Here is a 19,550-nt window from a genome sequence, read left to right as displayed (position 1 = left end):
TTTGCCTTTCGCGGACATATTTAAAAGGAGACGGATCAGTTTCATTTAGTGTTCTTGGTGAATTATTGAGACCGCACACATGTGTAGGTTGTTCTCACTGAAGTTTTATTGCATTGAAAGTTGAAACATTAATAGAAAAATTACAGGACTCATAAATAATTTCAGTGAAGGAGACAAGCATTGTCTTCCAGTGCAAGTAATGGGCTTTGAAGCCATTTTCAGAAGAAGAAAAAAAAACACAGTAATTATACAAAACAAATAAGCTTGAGACACAAAAATAATATTAAATTGAGATATTACTATAAATACCAAAATATTCTAATACTGTTAATCTGAACCTGTCAGACATAATAGAAATGATCAGAATCTGGAATCTCATCCAGACGGCACTCGGTTATGGGTCTTAAATTTTAGGCCACCATAACCAGAAGTTCACAGATTGTCAGAGTAAGGGCAGGGACAAAGTATACTTATATTTTCTTTCTTGCTCTGGGCTTTTGACTTACAATTAGGCCAATTAAAATTGGCCAATAACTGTGAGGGCCAATTATTCACTTCCCAGAAAGCACACACATACAATTGCTGCTATAGATGGACACTGTATCACATTCTCCCTGACACCTGCACAGGAGAGAGAATGCGTGCTACAACATTACAGACAAATTCCAGCTCATCTGTGCATTCATCACCTCAGTAGCGAGAGCTTGAGGGATCTGAGCAACTGAGGAGGTCATATTTCACGTAGCCAACACGGTCCACCTGCTTGCGGGAATTCATCCGCCAGTAGAAACGATCCCGGCAGAAGTAGATGTGTCCTGAAAGAGAAATATCAAAATGAATGTGATAGAATGCAAATGCGGATCTCTTCTACTATTTTCTGATTGTGCTAAGTAGATGAATAGTTAAAATTTTAGGTCTATTTACCATTGTACTGAAACACATCGTGAGCATCGTTGGGGACGCCACCAAAGACGATGTCAGTATATTTGGGGAAGCCTTTGTCGATTGTCTGGGCCTTCACGTCCAGCCTGTATTGGTCAGACACAAGATCACATCAGAGAACGTAAGTCGCTTAACTCTTAAATGAAGACCTGCTGGAGATCCACATTCAAACAAGCTAAAGGCAAACTTTTAACTGACCTCCAGAAGTTCTCTCCACTGAAGAGCAGCACTTTGCCTTTTCCTCTCTGCAGAGCTCCCTCCACCTTCTGGATGGTGTTGGGCAGGCCGAGCTTCTCAATGCTGCGGGGGCCAAGAACGTTCTGGCCTGTGTACACCCAGAATCTAGTCCCTATAGGGAGAAAATGATAACTATTAGGATCATTAGAACTTTTCTCTAATGTGTTTGTGTTCTTTGTTATGAGGATTCATTACCTGAGAAGAAGTACACTTTCTTGGTGAGAACATCCTCGAAAGCAGAGTTAATGACAGCTGGCAGAGCCGGCCACTTCTGAGAAATAGCAATGGGTCCCTTGAGACTTCCATCACCCTTGCTAGACTTCCTCCAGAAATACCTGTTGGCCAGTGCATTAAAATTAACACATCAACATCTCTGGTGAAGATTTAGTTTTTCATATTTTATCAAAGAAGAACTGGTTAGAGTGGAATGAATAATGTGCTCACCCATCCTTGAAGAAATGAAGATCTCCCTGAATCACAGTGATGGTGTCAAAGCTGTTGATCTTGCAGGCGTCTTTGGTTGGATCCACAGGCAGCGTGGTGGGGGATTCGGTGGGTCCGGGATTTTCTGTGGGGTCGGTCTCATCGGGGTAGGGAGTAGTGGCAGGTGTGTTGGGTTGAGGTGGGGTGGGATTGGGGCCTTCTTTGGGTCCTTAAAAAACACAGTGTTGGTTGAGTGAAATTGCTGAGAAGTTGGACATGGAAACATTTACAACAAGGCCTTCAACAAGGCAAAGCGTTTTGTGATGACCTTACCATAGAGGTACTGGATGCCCTCAACGTCGTCTTCATGCAGAGAGAAGTCTTCCACATAGCTGTACATGGGGTACATGAGAGCATCTCTAATATTGGAGTGATCCAGACCAAGGGCATGTCCAAACTCATGAGCTGCCACCAGGAACAGACTATAACCTGAAAGGCAGATAGAAAGCGTTATTAACGAATGAAGAGGGTAAATTTTGCAGTTTGATCTGGTTTACTTTCTCTGTCTTGTTTGCATGTCACTCACCCTGGTCAGGACAGAAACCCCATTTCTTGTCCGCATCATAGCTGGCAGTGGTACTGCACCACAACTTGCCATCTCCCCGTCCCTCGCTTGTGCATGAGTTATACTCCTCACCCAAGAACACAAAGGGGAAGTGGCAGGGCTCGCCCTCTGCATTTCCACCAATTACAGCGGTGTCTGGACAAATAGAGACGTAACAGCAACAATTACAAAATAACAAGCCACTGTGGCAGCGCTTCACTATGTTCATGCATTGTGGCTTCTGTCACTTACCACGACTGGGACAGAACCCATATTTCTTGTCTTTGTCAAAGTTGCTTGTGGTGGCACACCAGCGGTAACCATCGCTACGGCCCTCTGTGGTACAGCTGTCATACTCCTCCCCCAGAAAGGTGAAGGGGAAGACACACTGAGCTCCGTCGGCATTTCCTCCAAATGTGTACAGAACTGTCGGGATGAAAATGAAGGGCAGGAATAAGTGAGTGAGCATGTGACAAAAGCAGACAGGTGACATCTGACCTATGAAATGCTGTGCAGTGTAAAGTGTCAAGCTTACGTTCGCTGGGGCAGAAGCCGAATTTCTGGTCCCTGTCGTAGTCGGCGGTGGTGGCGCACCATGGCAGGTTGTCCGTGCGGCCCTCAGTGGTACAGGTGGTGTAAGATTTGCCCTCGAAGAGGAAGGGGAAGTGGCACATGGCACCATCTGCGTTCCCGTAGAGAGTCTTCACAGCTAAGGTGAGACAAAAGATGGTACATTTTTACGCAGTCTAAAAAGTCAACACTAGGGGGAGGCAATTGTACACAATCTGATTTTGGGGGCAACATATTTTGCAATATTACCTGGTCCCTTTCCCAAAGTCCAGAACTCATCATCGTCAAAGTGGGCATCTCCCTGCACACCCTGACCAGGGGGATAGGCGTGGGCTAGAAGGCCATCCTTACCATCAAATGGGTACGGATCCCCATGGTCTAAAATGAAATTAAAACTAATCAGTGTTTGATTTACAATTAAAATATAATCTCGTGGCGCCAGTATGAACAAACTAAATTAAATTCACCATTCTACAAGCACATACCGGCTTTTCCAAATGAAATCATGATGTCGGCTGTGCCTTCAAAGAAGCGAGTGAAGGTCAGAGGGGTTACGTCACTCCACACCTTAAAGGCTCTGGCGAAGGCGTCATCAATCAGAGAGCTCTCCATGTCTGGAGAATAGTTGAGGATCCTGTGGATGAGAGCAGAATAAATGATGATAGCTGTGGATACTGTCTCATTAGAAACATCTGAATACTCTTTGTATGGTGCCCTCCTCATCACAAATCAAATGCATTACGTTTACTCTGTCAGATTAATTTTCTCTGCTCACCTGTATGAAACGTCGTTATGGTCCCATTTAAGGTCTCCCTCAAAGGTTTGATAGTTGGCCACGTCCACAACCCCACAGCGAGGCTGCTTCATGGCCTCCAGGGTTGGCGAATCCAGCTGTCCGGTCTCCTCCAGCCCCATCTGCCTCTGCATCCTCTTCAAAGCCTTGGAGGTGGACACCATAGACTGGAAGCCACTGCGGTGCTCGGTGTCAATGTAGCCAAACCTCTTGAGGTAAGTCTGGAGGACAAGACAAACCACATCAGCAAAAGCAGCAAGATGATGTTTTTGTGGGTTTACCTCAAGTAAACTTTAGTTTGGAAAACAATCTCAGTTCTGTCCTTATCAGTTATCTTCATCAACATTGTAATTGGGATCTCTGTTTTAGACAATTACCTCCCAGCACAGCTTGATTGCTCCCTGTTTTGAGAATTTGAATCTATCAAGATAAAATGAACCATCTGTTACTCACTTCCGCCAGCTCGTTATCAGTCATGTTTTTGAGGATGTCTCCTGGGAAGGTAACGAAGACAGACTTGAGGGGCAGGCTCCATCCATCCTGCAAGCTTATCCCCAAAAACAAGCACACAACTAAAGCTCTCATGATGAGATCTAGTGCAGACTGCTGCAACGTAGCAAGTATATCAAATTTTTACGGTTTGCAGTAAAAAAAAACAAACAAAAACCCTAAAAGAATCTTAATGCTTCTTCTCCGAAGATCAACAGCGTTTCTCTTTCAGCTCTGGCTTTCCGCTTTGTTTTGACTGGTGAGTCCTGTTGTTGTCTTTCTGCTTTGTGCCCTGGTGGACCTAGTATTTATACAACCTAGCGCCTTAGTCACTTTACCTCGTCCCCGCCCACTACTAACCTCAAACCTCCTACTCCAGTTTTGACAGCCTTGCTTGAATGGACAGGGGGAATTTCCAAAATGTCCACATTTAGATTTACCTAATAACTAATGAGTGGTTAACTAATTGTTCATTTTTGGACATATGTCAAAATGTAAGGGCGTGGAACTGTATGAGCAATGCAGAGGTGGATAAGACCAATTATGGTAAATTATGATCCTTGCTTCAGTTCATGCTTATAAAGATAATACATGCTGCAAAATAATCCACATAAGTGATTAACCAAATGATAAATTACACTGAAAGCCCTCAAAGCTGCTATCACTGCTGGGTTTTAATAAAAGTAGCATAAAAACTAAAACTGTTATCATTTTTAATTAATTTGAGGAAAAAGCTTTTCTTTGTATTTCAATGTATTTTTGCAGCAACGACACAGTCATCATGGGACCCAGCCAGACACTGCATCATGTTGATATAATAAAACATTTGGTTCCACTTTTTTTTTTTCATAAATAGAAATTTGTTTCCTCTTTATCCAACAATGGTAAAAAAAAAGGAAATGGCAAACTAGGTCAAGCCCAAACGAGATTCTTACTGAAAAAAAAAAAAAAACATACCTTCTGCACTGGTGCTGTAATAATTATAAAATCATTTGCGTTTATAATTGAATATTTTCTATGGTGTGTTCTATGGTACTGGGAGATCAGATGCACTAAAATATATCCCACGATAGTATTACAGCATCTTTGCTTGCCAGAATCTTAGGAAACACCTGATTCATCATCGCTGCTGATGCAAAGACTTAACTGGCATAATCACCAAAATGACACTTTTTATTACAAATGCCTTACACATTTGGCAACAGTTATTGCATGGAACTTCCCTCAAACCCGTATTTGGTTCTTACACATATCATCTTGTTATTGAATTGCTGCAGTATGCTGGATAAATGCTGATACTTCGGATGCAAGTATCAAGGTGGGCAAGGATGTGTGTCAGCCAGGATCTCATGAGTCATTCTGCTCCCACATGAATGGTCAGAGCTGCAGACGAAGGGCTTTTTTTTTTTTTTTTTCACTGAACACACTGTTGACATCAACATGTAACAACGTGTTTACTTTGTTGCTCCACTGCCTTTTCAAATGCTGGATAATAAACAAAAGCGCTTGTACAAGCACCCGTGGAATCATGGTTTACCAAAGGACAGTGAAAGCTTTCACTGTAACTGAAACAGACTTTCTTTAAAGTTAAAAGACATTTTAAAAACTGCACATCACCCCCGTGTTGCAGATTCAGACCGGCCTTTTATGGTCAAGGAAATTTACAGTGTGAGTGTATAGTAGGTGTAGGTGTGGAGATTTTGGTAAGTTTGATTGGTAAGACATCCTTCCTCTTGTCTGTTTTATTTATTTCCTGATGTGGTCGATTGTTCACACACTTTATCACGCACATCTTTCATTCAGCGATTGCTAACTTATTGGTGACGAACTTCAGATATGTCGTCATAACTGGTTCTCACACATCATGCTGACTTTGCTCTGACTTCCTTTCAGGTTGTTTTTGCCATTTTCCCACGGACAGCAACAACAGCAGCAACTCATCTACTCATCTGTGAAGATATTATAAACCTCGTGTGTGTTCCTGTTTCATGAGAACGACATACCTCTTCAGATTTCTACCATGATACTAACATGTCAAAACACATTTAGCTTAAAATGTTAATTTCCCTCATTTTATGTGCCTTTGCTTTTCATTTTATCTCTGCCAAGTCAAATAACATTCTCAGCAAGAAACCTGGAAAGTCCTGAACATAATTTCCCAAGAGGTGAAAAAGTGTCATTTGTCTCCCATGTGTATACGCAAGTACTTACATTTACCAGACATTTGTACTTTACAGTATTTTTGGTCTCATGGATTATTTTCATCCCGCTTCCATTTAACAAGCTTTTTTTTTTTCTTTTTGCTCATTCAGACACAATCACAAGGTTATTTCTGTTTATGTGTGGCTCCTTCCTGGATCCCCAGACCTCCTTTGAAAACATCTGCCATTGATTTTACATGGCGTCAAAGGTTTAATGAACACGGCTCCGTGCACTTTAACAAATGCCACATTTCATTTGGTTTTGCCACATCGCTCCCAAAAAGACGTCTGGCAGAGAAACCTGAAAAGTGCACTTTTTTTTTTTTGGACTTTTTTCTTTCGTGGCATCCTTCCCACAATTTCCCTCAATCACAGCACAGCCGTTTGGCAAAAGGCATATACCCATATGAGGTGGCCAACTGCGTCATCACAGAACTGGATAATATCACAGTAAAGCACCAAGACCCTTTCTGTTTATGTGTGTGGGAATTTTATAATTATGTTAAACATGCAAACATGTAGGACCATAAAAGTTGGCATCTGATTCATCTCTATAATAGCCCTGGGGCAGCTAAAACGCACAAAGTGACAGATACTACAAAAAAAGCTATTTTCTGAATGTTGGCATTTTAAGGTCAGTCGTAGCTCAGGAAGAAAACCTTCCTCCCAAAGCCCTGAGTATTTCTTGCCCTAATTTTCTGTAGCCGGCCTAGATTTGTCAGTGTTTACAGTGCAGCTCTGTGCAGCCTATTTTGCAACTTTTTACCCTTAATTGGACATGTTAAGTTTCAAACTGCCTCGTTAAAGTAAACTGTTTATGTCTTATGGTATGTTTCTAGCAGGCAGTTATAAATGCAAAAAAAAAAATCACTTCCTGTCTGGCAGTGTTGATGTGGTTGCATGGCCAGCTTCCTTTTTCAGCAGTGTTGTGTTTTATGACGACTGGTTTGTTGATTTTGCGGTGGGAATCGAGGACTGTGCAACAGTCGGGGCCGTTGCTTTCCTTGCATCAGAGGGAGCATTGACCCATCACCACGTCCAGGTACTTTACCGAGGCCCGCTGAGTCTGCTGCGCCTGGCAGTTATTCTTGGAGCAGTTTTGTTTTTATCCCTTGACGAAGCTTCCCAGAAGTTTATTTTTGTTTTCTAAGAGATCCTCTGTGTTTATTTTATTTTATTTGCAGCCAATCTATGTTATTGACTTCTCTGACACCAACAATGAAGCCAAAATAGCAATGAGCCACAAGTCTAATGTATTGTCTGAATATTTGTATCTCCTTTTAATTTGACAAGACACTATGCATGCTTGTGGTTGCAATTGGAACACAGCGATACTTAGTGCACAACAAACAAAACAAATGACACAATCAAAACAGGGATTGATTAAAACAAGGATTCGCCAGGGCGGAAACAATGTTGGGTCCTCCGAGCCCTCAAGTGTCATATGCCATCCTGCCTATAATGAGTCATAAGTTAGCATGAAAAGTTTGACTGAAATGATTCCATGAAAAAGGCATATGCCAACAGTTGTTGTGTACAGTCATTTTAACGGGATGGTTGGAGCATGGGTTTGACTCATGTGTCCCGAGACAAATATACACATGAATTACTTCTGCTTCACCAATCGGTTTAGAACTAGACTATTAGTCACATTTGGGTTTTTTTTTTTTTTTTATTACTGTGCGTGTATCTGATTTCGGATTGTATCTGATTTTACTACTGCAAACTATTAACAAACTGTTAAGATTAGCAGATAGAAAAGACGGATGTCGCCTCAAATAAATATACTTGACATCCGAGTGATGCGTCATCCTTTGACGCTTCGTTGTTAAATCTACATTCCAATAAAACACAAATAACATGGAACACAGGTAGAAGCAACTGTGTCAATCTGATACACTTGGAACCTGGAATCAGTCTCAAGACTTCCTCTGGCTCACATTAGCTGACTATTCCCAGTCTGATACGGGGAAACAAAGAAGCCTGTCAGGGACCGAGGCACAGGGCCATGGCAAGTTCAAAGCTGTTAAATCTCCCATATAAACCATTAGTGCTTATCTCTGTTTTCTTTCCTGCTGCACTGGCACAGAGTCTGTAGTGGTAACCAAAAACCAAATCTGCTCACTTCCTCTGCTTCCACCCAGGTACTCTACAGGATTGGGACACAGTGGCACTGATAAATGAAACAGGATGTGAAGGGATGTATGTGTAGTAATGTTTCGTAATGATTTTGTGTAAATATGCCCTACATTCTTGCTGCTGACGTTTTGCAACTGTGTCAGTTTTATGCATGAGTTATCGGTTCGAAAACATCATAGGGGATATCACTGAGAAGGATATTTATGGCTTCTTTAGCTGGAGTACAGGAAACATGGGGAGTCAGAGAATGACTTTGCACTAAAGCTTGAACCAATGTTTTGAAATGAGTTTGTGTAGATAAAGTGTCATTCTCTTTTGGTAATCGTCCATGGGTTGGTGGTGGGAAAAACATCACAAGGGATATCAGCGAGGAGGATACATATATATATATGTGGCTTTATTAGTTAGTGACAGGAAACATAGGGAGTAAGAGAATGAACAGAGTTCCCAGGAGGGAGTGAACTGGGGATGCTGTGGTTCACGGTCGGCGCCTTAACCCGCAGGCCACCAGGCGGCCCCAGGGAGATGTAACTCTAAGTGATACCGAAGTCAATTTGTATGACCTCATGTAATTATATAATATCACTAAAAGGCAACAGACAGGTCTGGCTGAGCGTCACACATGAGGGCAGACTTTGTCTGCTGCCAGCACAGAACAAGTCAAGGCAGGCGGAGTTGTGTTGACTTTATGGACAGCCATCTTTCACCGCCACCATTAAAAGCCAATTACTGTCGGTCATAAGCAGTGGTCTTTCTGTCTGGGCGGGTGCCGTCCAAGGCACAGCCACAAGGAGTGACACCGTGGGCCAGGATGGGATGGGAGCTCTGATTGCACAGAATATTATTGCTGCTTGTTTAACTGCATAGGGAGCAACGCCTTCATAACTCTTTTAAAGAGTTGTTTTCAAAATTCGCGACAGGGAACAGAGAGGCTACAAGACACACACACACACACACACACAAAAAAAAAAGTAGTACGCGAGCCATCACTCCTCAAAAATGAATAATATACAGATGTACACAGTAATGTCCATTCAGCAGATTTTCAAAACCACTGTTGAAAATATAGGAGAAGGAGGGAATTTCCTCCCCCCAATAAAGGACAAACAGCTGATAGGAGCCAGGAAGTGAGTCAGGTTCAACGCTGCAGCTGCCTCTACACACTTTGGTTCAGACTTGTCGAGGCAGGCAATTATCGCTCCTTGTGATGTGTGTTTGCTGGGGTTTTGAGCTTTCTGCTGGCACATGTGGGGTCACAGAGGTTTGAACTTCCATGGCCTAAGATAAATGCAACATTTCCCTCCAGGGGTGGAAAAAAAAAAAAAAAAAGGATTGTTAGACACGCACTGTGTCATTTTCCCGTAAGGTAGCAAAACAACTCAAACCCTGACATTACCGTTTGTGGTTACGCATGCTGATGCTGATGACTCTATTCACCCAGAATAACAAAATGCCAGGCATGACACTTTTGACCGTCAGCAGTCTGATTAATATTGAGTGGAGGTGATTGTACAGAAATGAATCCAAACACAATCCACAATCTATTTATCCCATTTACCTACATTATATTAAAGGACAATAGAAACAACGTTGTGGGCACAGTGAAAGTGTGTGGGTGATCTCTAGTGGATGAGGGAACATTTCCGGATACCTGCAGGATCTTTGTGAGATAGTCAGAAACTTTAAACAACTGTTAGATGTGCTCAGATCTAAAAAGATGAACAGGACGTTGTTTGCGATGAAAATAGATGATACTTTACCCTGTAAATTCTACGGCGCCTTCTTTTGAAGTGAAAATTCTACATTTAGCTTTTACTTTACTGGGGAATTTCTATAGAACGCATGGGTCCAATTTAGTCTGCGTGTGTTTAAATCTGCACCGTTTCATAGAAGAAGAGCCAAGCGTTAGGTGCATCATTGCTCTGAATCATCGATGATCTAATTCTAGACGAGCTTTGATGATATTAGGGAGTTTCTTTCATGGTGCCAAGCAGGTTTTTGGAAATGCCATCAAAAGAAGTAAAATGCCAACAGAAGGTGCCACAAGAACCTGCTGAGGAAGTTTTATGCAGGAACAAGATGTGAACCAGATGAGCAGAGGCTTCTCCCCACGGGCCCTCAGTCAGTTTAAATAAAACACGAGATCAAAATACTCTTCACCAGCAGGTGGCACTGTGTCATAAGGACAATCAAAGAGGCCAGATGAGAGTGGGAAGAGGGGCTCTGGTACAGGGAATTGGTGTCAAGAATAAATTGCAGCATCAAGCTGTAACAGACACATACTTGTCTGACTGTGGAAATCTGTCATTTACACAAAGCAGTAAACTGTAACACTGTAAACAAAGCAGGGAAGCATCTCTGCTCAATCTTCTCCAAGTACACTTCATTTTAAACGTCTCTGCTCTTTGGTCTGAGCTCACACGGGAGGCGATCCTTCCAGGCTCAGGTTTCAAGATACCTCCCAAGGCAAGGAGAGTGGATTTTTTTTTTTTTTAAGAGATAAAATATTGATGCTGTTCTAATTTTGTTAGCCTGTTTGGTAAATAATTGATGGCCAGCGGAAGTGGGTTTGTTTTATTTGCGGCGCCTTAATGCTGTTTTATTGAAGGGTTTTCACACACGCTGTGTCTGACGTTGAGTGAGTGGGATGCACTCCTTTCCAAATTGATTCCACGGCTTTTCTGTTCAAGCACCTTTAGGTTCCATTCACAGCAAACGATGATTTGCGTAGCTGCTTTGCTGCACTATATCGCTGCTGTTTAGCTGAAATAATATGTTGCACATCATTACATCTTAACGGGCAGTGTTCAGTTGTTACTGGATGCAAATTTTCCATCTGCTGCAAATTTGCATCTTTTTTTTTTTTTTTTATGCTCGTCAGTTTTGATGCTGCCTCTCATTAGCTGTGCTGCCAGCCAGGAGTTGATATTCATTCACTGCTGTATTGTAATACATGACACAGATGCTCTTCCAGCCGAGGCAGCATTGGTGGCTTGATTTTTTTTATGACTGATTGCCTTCCAGTAAAGTCACACATGCGGAACAATACAAACAATTAACTTTATATGTTTGGATAACGCTCTGAACATCAAGCCACTGTGCATGCTGAAAGCTTTTTAATGTAAGTGTTGACCTTATTACAGGTTTCACAGGTCAGTGTTACCGCTGTTCCTCGAGACAGATGTTGTGGTGCTATATAAAGTGGTCTGACAACGAGCCCCGTTTCCTGTTGCGCTGTCGCTCCGGGGTACCACACTCTCTCGCTTATACGTGACGCCTGATCAGAGCCCAGGTAGCTCAAACCTCTTCTCTGTGTATATATATATATAAAAAACAAACAAACAGAGACACAAATAACAGGCCATGCATTTCCCCTCAGCATGCCTCGTTAGAGCAACGTCCACAGAGGATTAGAAAGTACGTGTTTGTCAGAGTTCAGCTAATGTGCAGATAGCTATTATTGGCCTGGCAGAAGCAAACCATCTGGAAGAAATATTGACACAATTCTGCGCGTTCGTTTTTACCAGAAGAGGGAAGGTCGGGTTCAGAAGCGTGGAGGTCACGTGCACTCTGATACTCGGGTATCAGTTCTCCATCACTTTCAGTAACAATGCTCATTTAGACGCTTCCTTGCAAATGTGCACCCATCCATTTGGCAAATGTGCAAATGCATTACAACATCGGCGGTCTCGTAAATCTGAGATAACTATGATCGGAATTACACTCAGTTATTCACACAGTTGTACTGCAGGGTAGTAACGTGGAGTGTGTAAAGAGAGGTTCCCCCTCCTTCTCTCAGAATTTGCGGTCGACACCCACATTAGCCGCAAGGACAATAGGTCGCTGAAAGGAAAGGTCACCTCTGCCGTAGCATTAGAAATATACACCTGCAGTATTTCCTCCTATTTGTCAATCTTATCTGAATTTTCCTTGTGCTTGACATTCAATCTCTCCCTGAAATACAACACGATAAGAATAGCCTCAAAGAATAAAACATTACTCCCCGCGCTGCATGAAAAACGTCCCGACTATTGAACCAGATTATTGATTTTATATGAGCTATTTCATCGCATTAAAGTGTGGACATCCAGTGCATGCTCTGCTGCAAATATTCTGGACACGTGTTGTGTCTGAAAAGCCGTCAGAATGTTGTTGAGGAGGAGACCTCGCGGGGAAGCGAGAGTGAGCAGTCCTCACTCAGATTATGTAGTCTTTTCAGGGACTTCACACGTCTCTAAGTATCAAAGGAATTCTTCTACTGCGGGGAGAAATGTGCCGACAGAGCTGTGACAGCTCTCCAGTGCTATCTAACAGCCACTCGCTGCATTATTGCGCTGCGTTAATGAGAATTCTGACGGCGCTGCTGAGCTGCAGCAAGGTAACGGGGAAAAAAAAAAAGTTGAGATATCCGGAGCTTAAAATGTTGATTGCTGCAGAGTAATTACAACTCGGGAGGCAGCGACTCATCATGAGACGAAACAGGTAGAAAAGAAACTCTGTATAGTTCTTTAGAAGAAAGAAAACGCGCTGGGAAGGAGACTGCATTTAAGTGTAACCTCTTTTGGCATTTGCAAAGTGCTGACATTAATGTGAGGGACAGATAAGAGCTATTAGTGCCTATTTTTAAATCTGCTTTTCACTGATTAGGCATAACATTATGACTACCATCCTAGTATTGCATAGGTCTCCAAAACTGTTGGGACTCATCAGAGAATGGACGTGAACCTTCTGAGGGTGTAACAGGATGTTGTTAGTTATTCGGTCCTATAGGGGTTGGGGGTGAGGCATCTCAGGCTTGTTCCCACAGATAATTGATCAGTTTAGGATCTAATGAACTAGGAGGTCAGGTCAACACCTTGTGCTCTTTTTCATGTTTTTTTTTTTTTAGTTGTTGCCAAACCATTGTCTGTCAGGGTCAGGCTGCACCCTCCTGGGGACGGCTGCTGTCAACAAGGAGAGTAATTGCTCTGGGGTGTGGGTGCCTGGTCTGGTCTAGGTGGGTGGTACATGTCCAAACGTTTTCCGGCAGAGCACTGTATTGGTGATTTACTTGGTGGTTTAATGTTGCGGCTGATCGGTCTGTATTATCCCACTTTAAAAAATTTAAGTGAACATGCCAAAAGCTTTTTTTTGTGTGTGTGTGTTTTTTTTTAAAGCGTCACAGACGTATCGACCTGATTCTTCTTGAAGCTGATAAAGCAAAACTGAAACTAAAGTGCTTGTGAACTAGAAACCCAAATAATCTAAGTTATCTAGGTCGGTCAGTTCTGAGACAGACACCTCCGCACAATTAATAAGTTACAAGGTCCATTGCTACCATAAACATACTGACTGGAGCACCTTTAAAGTAACTGAATGAGTGCAGTACGCTTACAGAAATTATTTTATAGATAAGTAGCGCTGATGCCTTTTAAACTGTGCTTAGCTGTGAGTGTGTATGGTTGTGTGTCTCTCTGTGTTGGCCCTGTGACAGACTGGAGACCTTCTTGTCCAATGACAGCTGGAAAAGGCTCCAAACCCCCCGTAAACCTCCAGAAGACAAGCGGTTACAGAGAATGAATGAATGCATGAATAAATTAGTTATCCAGATGATGTTCAGAGGCAACCATTCGTTTGGGTAGAAGTATCAGTACATGTATGTAGAACAGCAGAGCTGCACAGAAAACAGACTTTGGCACCAAAGACTGGGGGTTGCGCAATTTATGCAACGAAAGCACTTTGCTTTAGGTGTGTAAAAGAATTTCTGATACGGTTAAAGGCTCATAAATGAGTTATGTCTCCAGCTTAAGGTCAGTGCTGATGTGTATTAAAGTGAAGCCTCGCTCTTGTCCCAGTAATACAATAAATAATGTGATTTGCCAAGACTTCATTATCTCTTTATATCAAGTATTACTTTTCCCTTAAATCATATTTGCTTCATTTCACTTTATAGGTATAACTTCTTGGAGACAGGTTCGTGTGCTCAGTAGTAATATTTGCACCAAGAGTCATTCAGGAAGCACATGATACAATAGCAACAAATATGTAATTTTCACTATTCTATTAGAATCAAAACTGTAAACATAGGTTGTAAATAGCATCACCTATATAAAGAACATATCATACATTTACTCATCCAGTATTATTCCCTTAAAACTGCATTTCAGTCCACCCTCAACACTGCAGCCAAATCGAGATACAGGAGTGGACAGCGTTCAGGTTTCTGTTGACGCAGTCGTTCACAATGTTCAACATTTTCCTGCACGAGAGATGTTTTATAGACAGCAGTACAAAAAGTCTTACATATATAAGAGATTGTCACTAATTTGGGAGATCATCAGCGAAATGAGATCTGAGCCTTTACAGGAGGTGAAACTAAATCACTTTACATTCTCACATGGTGTGTGTCTTTTAAGTCACTGGCATTGAACACAGTTTAATTACTAATCTAAATAATGCAAAATGTTGCGCTTACAGAGCAGTAAATACTCACAATCTTCAGGTTGTCGTCTCTGAGTCAGTTAAAGAGTTCAGCTGATACCAGTTAAATTAGTAAATAAGGCAATGTAAGCCACTGTCCCCGGTGGTAAGCTGTAATAACGCTGCCATCACACCATATAAGGGAATCCCTACTTTTACCACCAGCTGGCATGGAGGCTGGATAAAGATGAGCTTTAAGTGCATCTTGTGTTTCTCTCCCTCATAAGTAGCAGTCGTCCCCCCCTCCGGCTACGAGTCTCTTGCACGCAGCTTCTAAAAGGTCCAAACCTCCCATTCCCTCCGTCTGCCCGCGTCTCAACCCTGCCCATCTCCTCTGCGCCGCTGATGTTGGATCACAGTGGGACTCTGTTTCAGCGGAAACAAAACCTTTCTTTCAGCGTGTACACGCTGCCTTCCTGTGAAAATCTCTCCCAGTGCCACTTCCGTGACACACTGTGCGATTAAGACCCTGAAAAAGAGATGCTCGTCCACAGCAGTGCTGCCACAGTCTCATATTTACATGATTACATTCATATTCTTTAGCAACTCTCCATTTGAACGCGCACACAGTATTACAGTAGTAAGATAAACCTGCTCCATCCAAAGTATAAACGTTCAAGAGAGTGATAACATTTGATAATCTGATACTGACCGACCACAATAACATATATTGCACATTTTGTTCACGCCAACCGTTTCACCGGAATGAATAAAAAAACAGTTAAAGCTGTTTTCAGTTTGTTACTAAGATTAAACACAATTATTGTAAGTTCACAGGTACCCTTTCTTTCCTTTTTATGCTCCGACCACGCTGTCAGTAAACACTCTCCTCCTGAGTTAAGATAAATGACCTTCCAGGGATTCCAGTCGCCACAGTCAGTAAAGCCTCGTAGCTCTGTGCAGCAATTCATGTTCCACAAATGAGGAACAATCCAGCGCTTGTTCACTGATCATTACTTCTCCATCCATCAGCTCTGTTTTCCTAGACAGCGTTCTGCTCCAGTAGGGGCGGATGTTCTTTAGGTTGCAGCTGTGGTTCGGCCTTCTGGTCCTGCTGCTGCTCAGGTGGAGGCTGCTGCTGCTGCTGCTCTTGCTGTGGATCAGATTTAAGGATTTCCTTCTGATTGCACTGCGGCGGTGCCTGCTGATGTGAATCTACATTTGGCGTCTCTTTCCTGTCGCTGGGCTGAATCTCCAGAGCCGGCGTGTCCTTGCAGCAGAAGTACTGCTGCCAGATTTTCTGGAAGGCCGTACGGAACTTCTTAATGCGGAAAGCGTAGACAATCGGGTTGACGGCAGAGTTGCCGTGGGTGAGCAGGATGGCGATGTAGACGAGGACTATCGGCTTATTGCACTCGGGACAGAAGAGCGTGATGCAGTTGATGATGTGCAGAGGGAGCCAGCTGATGGCAAAGAGGAAAAGGACCAGCGCCAGAGATTTAGCAAGATTTAACTCCTTGTCATAGTATTTATTGGGATCTGTGTGACTGGTGGTGAATTTCTTATTGTTTAGCTGCTTGTGGATCATGTAGAAGATCTCCGCGTAGATGACCAGCATGAGGAGCAGCGGAGGCAGCACCCAGCCGAAAAAGTTAAAATAGACCATGTAATCCATGCTGATAACGTTCTCAAATTGGCAGGTGATGACGAGGTCTGCGCTGATGGAGCCGTTCTGCTGGAGGCGCCTCAGGTTGTTCCAGCCTAACATGGGCGTGAGCCCCACGATGAAAGCCACTGTCCAACATATCACCACTGCCAGCGCCGCCCGCCGCTGGGTCACCACTCGCTTATACCTGAAGGAGCAAACAGCACAGAACAACGTCAGCACTTCCCTCAAACCACTGTGAGAGCGTGAACGCCTTTCGTGAATTCCTTTTTTTTTTTTTTTTCATTTTGTCAGTACCCTTGGGCTGAGGCAAAGCGCAATTCATGAGAATAATTCAAACCACAACCCCCTACACACTTTTCTTTCAAATAGCTCTGCACTGCACTTGTTGTGAAACACTCAGTAGTCAACCTTGCCCTCGGCACCACTGTTGCTTTTCATACCTCCTTTGTTGCTTAAATTGGCTGAATATCACCTGCTGATTTAGTGTAGCAATATAGCCGCAGTGTATGGCATGCAGCCTTCACAGGGTAGCTTTTTTATATATATTTTATAGCATTTAATGAATAAAAAAAGTGGGTGTGGAAACTAAAGGATACAGAGGCTCTAAAATTAAACTACCAGTGCTGTGTAACAGAGGGAAGGAAACAGCTCATTTGTGTCTAGATGAGCAACTGATTATTTTCGGATTACTAATGGCTGACGTTTACATCAAGTGTTGGGGAAGGGAAATGTATATCACACAAGGCGCGTGACCTTTGCTGAAGCGAAGCCTGGAGCAAAACAAGATGCAGCAATTTAGCTCCGGCTGTCACAGGTGCCGTGTGTTGGATTAGTATTGATTTGGAACAGATGTGTTAAACAGGTCTAAAAAAAAAAAGCAGGAAGAAAATAATCATTGACACACTGGGTCTGGGAAACGATCTGCCCAGAGGAGATCAGATTCTAATCCAACAGCATAAAGTGAGAGAAAGTATAAGAACATGAGGCACAGCGGCGGATTTAAATAATCTGAGGATTCACACGCGTGCGCCCAAGATGTCGTGGCAGATGCAACTTAATCTGAGATGGTTTCCCATGAAATGAAGCTAAGATGTCAAAAGCCAAAAGTGACGATAAACTGTTATCATAAGCCTGGAAGATCTAGAGGGCTCTTAGAGATGAGATTAAAGTCTGAGGCTGTCGCAGACAATGTCCTCAGACAATAAACTCCCCCCCTCTACTATTAAGCTTACATCTTCAGCCTATCACCAGCTCCTGCTCAGCCTTTTGTTTCAGCCAGGCAAGATAAACCACTGGTGGCAAGTGCATGGCGTATTAAACACAAAAAGGGAGACTGAACAGCACTGACGGCAAACCTGACCACTGTTGTGTCACTACAGTATTGAAGCTGCTGGCTGATCAACCATGCTCTGTTCAGCTGTCAGGCTGCTACTAGTAAGTCAGATCGATATGAAAGTAAAGAAACAGGCAGGGTGGATGCATCCTGTGAAGTGAAACAAGACCCATGTGGAAATCAATGATCAGGAAGGAAAGGCTGGAGCTGACTTCTGCTGTGTGTGTAGGTTTTCTGGGAAATTTATATATATATATATACACACATAGAAAACCCAACAACAGCTGCCATTTCATCATCACCACAATCAGGCTTCCACGTGGTACAGACAATAACACATGCCCGTCTTTGTTGTGATGCGCGGGCATGTTGAAAAGCTCATTACCTGGTGGGGATCTTGACCCTCAGGTAGCGGTCAATCGCTATGGCCAGGAGAGCCAGGATTGAACTTTGAGTCAGCACCAGCACCGTGCACGCCACGAGCAGGCAGCTGTAAAAGTGAGTTTGAAGCCCGATGCTGATTGTAATGGCCAAAGGGATGACGAGCGCTCCCACTGCAATATCCGCCAGAGCCAGGGAGACGATGAAGCAAAACGTGGTGTCTCGAAGCGACTTATTAATTTTCACCGCCCAAACCACCATCACATTGCCGATTACAGACGCCAGAGCAATCACCACCTCCATTACTATGTAGAGTGACTCCGCTGATAAAAGTGCCCCGGGCATCCTTGCTGCTGATTATGTCCTTGATAAGAAGATTGATTTCAGTGAAGCAGGGATAACCAACGGAGCAGTCCTTTGTTTTAAGTTGTTGAAAATCTTGTAAATTTAAGGAGAAAAAGCCCGTTTGCAGGCAGCATGCCTAAAAGAGCGTTCTTTTCCCGTGGAGCAGGTTATGAGGTCCAGTGGGTGTTGTGCGTCGCTCCTGCTCTCTGCCCTGCGCCTCCACTTGATTCAATACACCTGCTTCTCGTGAGTTGCAGCATCCTTCCCATGCGCTCCAATTTATCCAAGAGGGCGCCTCGCGTTCGCCAGCCTACGCTTGTGCAGTTTAACAAAGCACGTTTTTTTTTTTTTAACGCTGCAAATAAGAAAACTGTCTTCTGAAGAAAGGCGCGCACGCTCGCAGCTCCTGCGCAGGCGGACTCTCACACGTTCTGTCCCTCGCTCGGTGTGCGTTCAACAGGGGCAATAATGCGGTGGCTGAAAATAGCCGCGCGGGTTTTCTCGCCTTTTTTTGTTCCATTGAGACATGCTGTCTTTGTTTCAGTGGAAGATACAATCCCGCTGGCTTCTCTTGACGATCATACAGTATGTCACCTCGGTGTGTGCGACCGTTTCGTTTTCCACGTAGAAAAAAAATAAATAATAATCCACTCTGGCTTTCTGTGGGACCGTCCCATAGAAGCAGAGCAGCCGTGATGTGAACTCACACTTACTTTGTGTATAACGCCATGTATGCATTTCTCCCACGCCTTTCGAATGCACCTTGCTCAGTTGCCCTTTGCGCTGATAAAGGGAGAGGCAGTGCCACATGTGACTGAGAAAAACATAGATAAAGCTATTGAATATGGCATTAATCCCCGAGAGATAAATGTCTGAATAAACAGTGACACAAATATGGATGTCCACTAAGCCTGTATCTTCGTGCTTCAAATTCCCTGCACACTGAGCTCAAGGTCTGGCTTATCTGAGCTATTCATAACAACAAGATTGGAAACCTTAAAACTGAGTTACACGTTGATCACTCG

At 43.2% G+C, this 19,550-nt stretch overlaps 2 protein-coding genes across 2 annotated transcripts; both read right to left on the bottom strand.

Annotated features, from left to right (window-relative positions):
- Window positions 1–84: 84 nt before the first annotated feature.
- On the bottom strand, window positions 85–4,348 carry mmp9 (matrix metallopeptidase 9). The gene is made up of 13 exons (XM_047593755.1): window positions 4,023–4,348; window positions 3,552–3,790; window positions 3,262–3,410; window positions 3,026–3,154; window positions 2,742–2,915; window positions 2,459–2,632; window positions 2,189–2,362; window positions 1,936–2,091; window positions 1,624–1,831; window positions 1,375–1,514; window positions 1,141–1,291; window positions 925–1,028; window positions 85–815 (listed from the first exon to the last, which is right to left on the bottom strand). Exons 1-13 carry the CDS (start codon window positions 4,152–4,154, stop codon window positions 691–693), a joined length of 2,055 nt encoding a protein of 684 aa, XP_047449711.1. The 5' UTR covers window positions 4,155–4,348; the 3' UTR covers window positions 85–690.
- Window positions 4,349–14,423: 10,075 nt separating this feature from the next.
- adora1b (adenosine A1 receptor b) lies at window positions 14,424–19,283 on the bottom strand. Its single transcript, XM_047571600.1, has 2 exons — window positions 18,185–19,283; window positions 14,424–16,650 (listed from the first exon to the last, which is right to left on the bottom strand). Exons 1-2 carry the CDS (start codon window positions 18,523–18,525, stop codon window positions 15,840–15,842), a joined length of 1,152 nt encoding a protein of 383 aa, XP_047427556.1. The 5' UTR covers window positions 18,526–19,283; the 3' UTR covers window positions 14,424–15,839.
- Window positions 19,284–19,550: the final 267 nt, after the last annotated feature.

This window comes from Mugil cephalus, chromosome 1 (assembly GCF_022458985.1).
Source record: "Mugil cephalus isolate CIBA_MC_2020 chromosome 1, CIBA_Mcephalus_1.1, whole genome shotgun sequence".
Lineage (NCBI taxonomy): Eukaryota > Metazoa > Chordata > Actinopteri > Mugiliformes > Mugilidae > Mugil > Mugil cephalus.
Note: the sequence above shows the minus strand (reverse complement) of the source record. Positions and strands in the feature narration are given on the sequence as shown.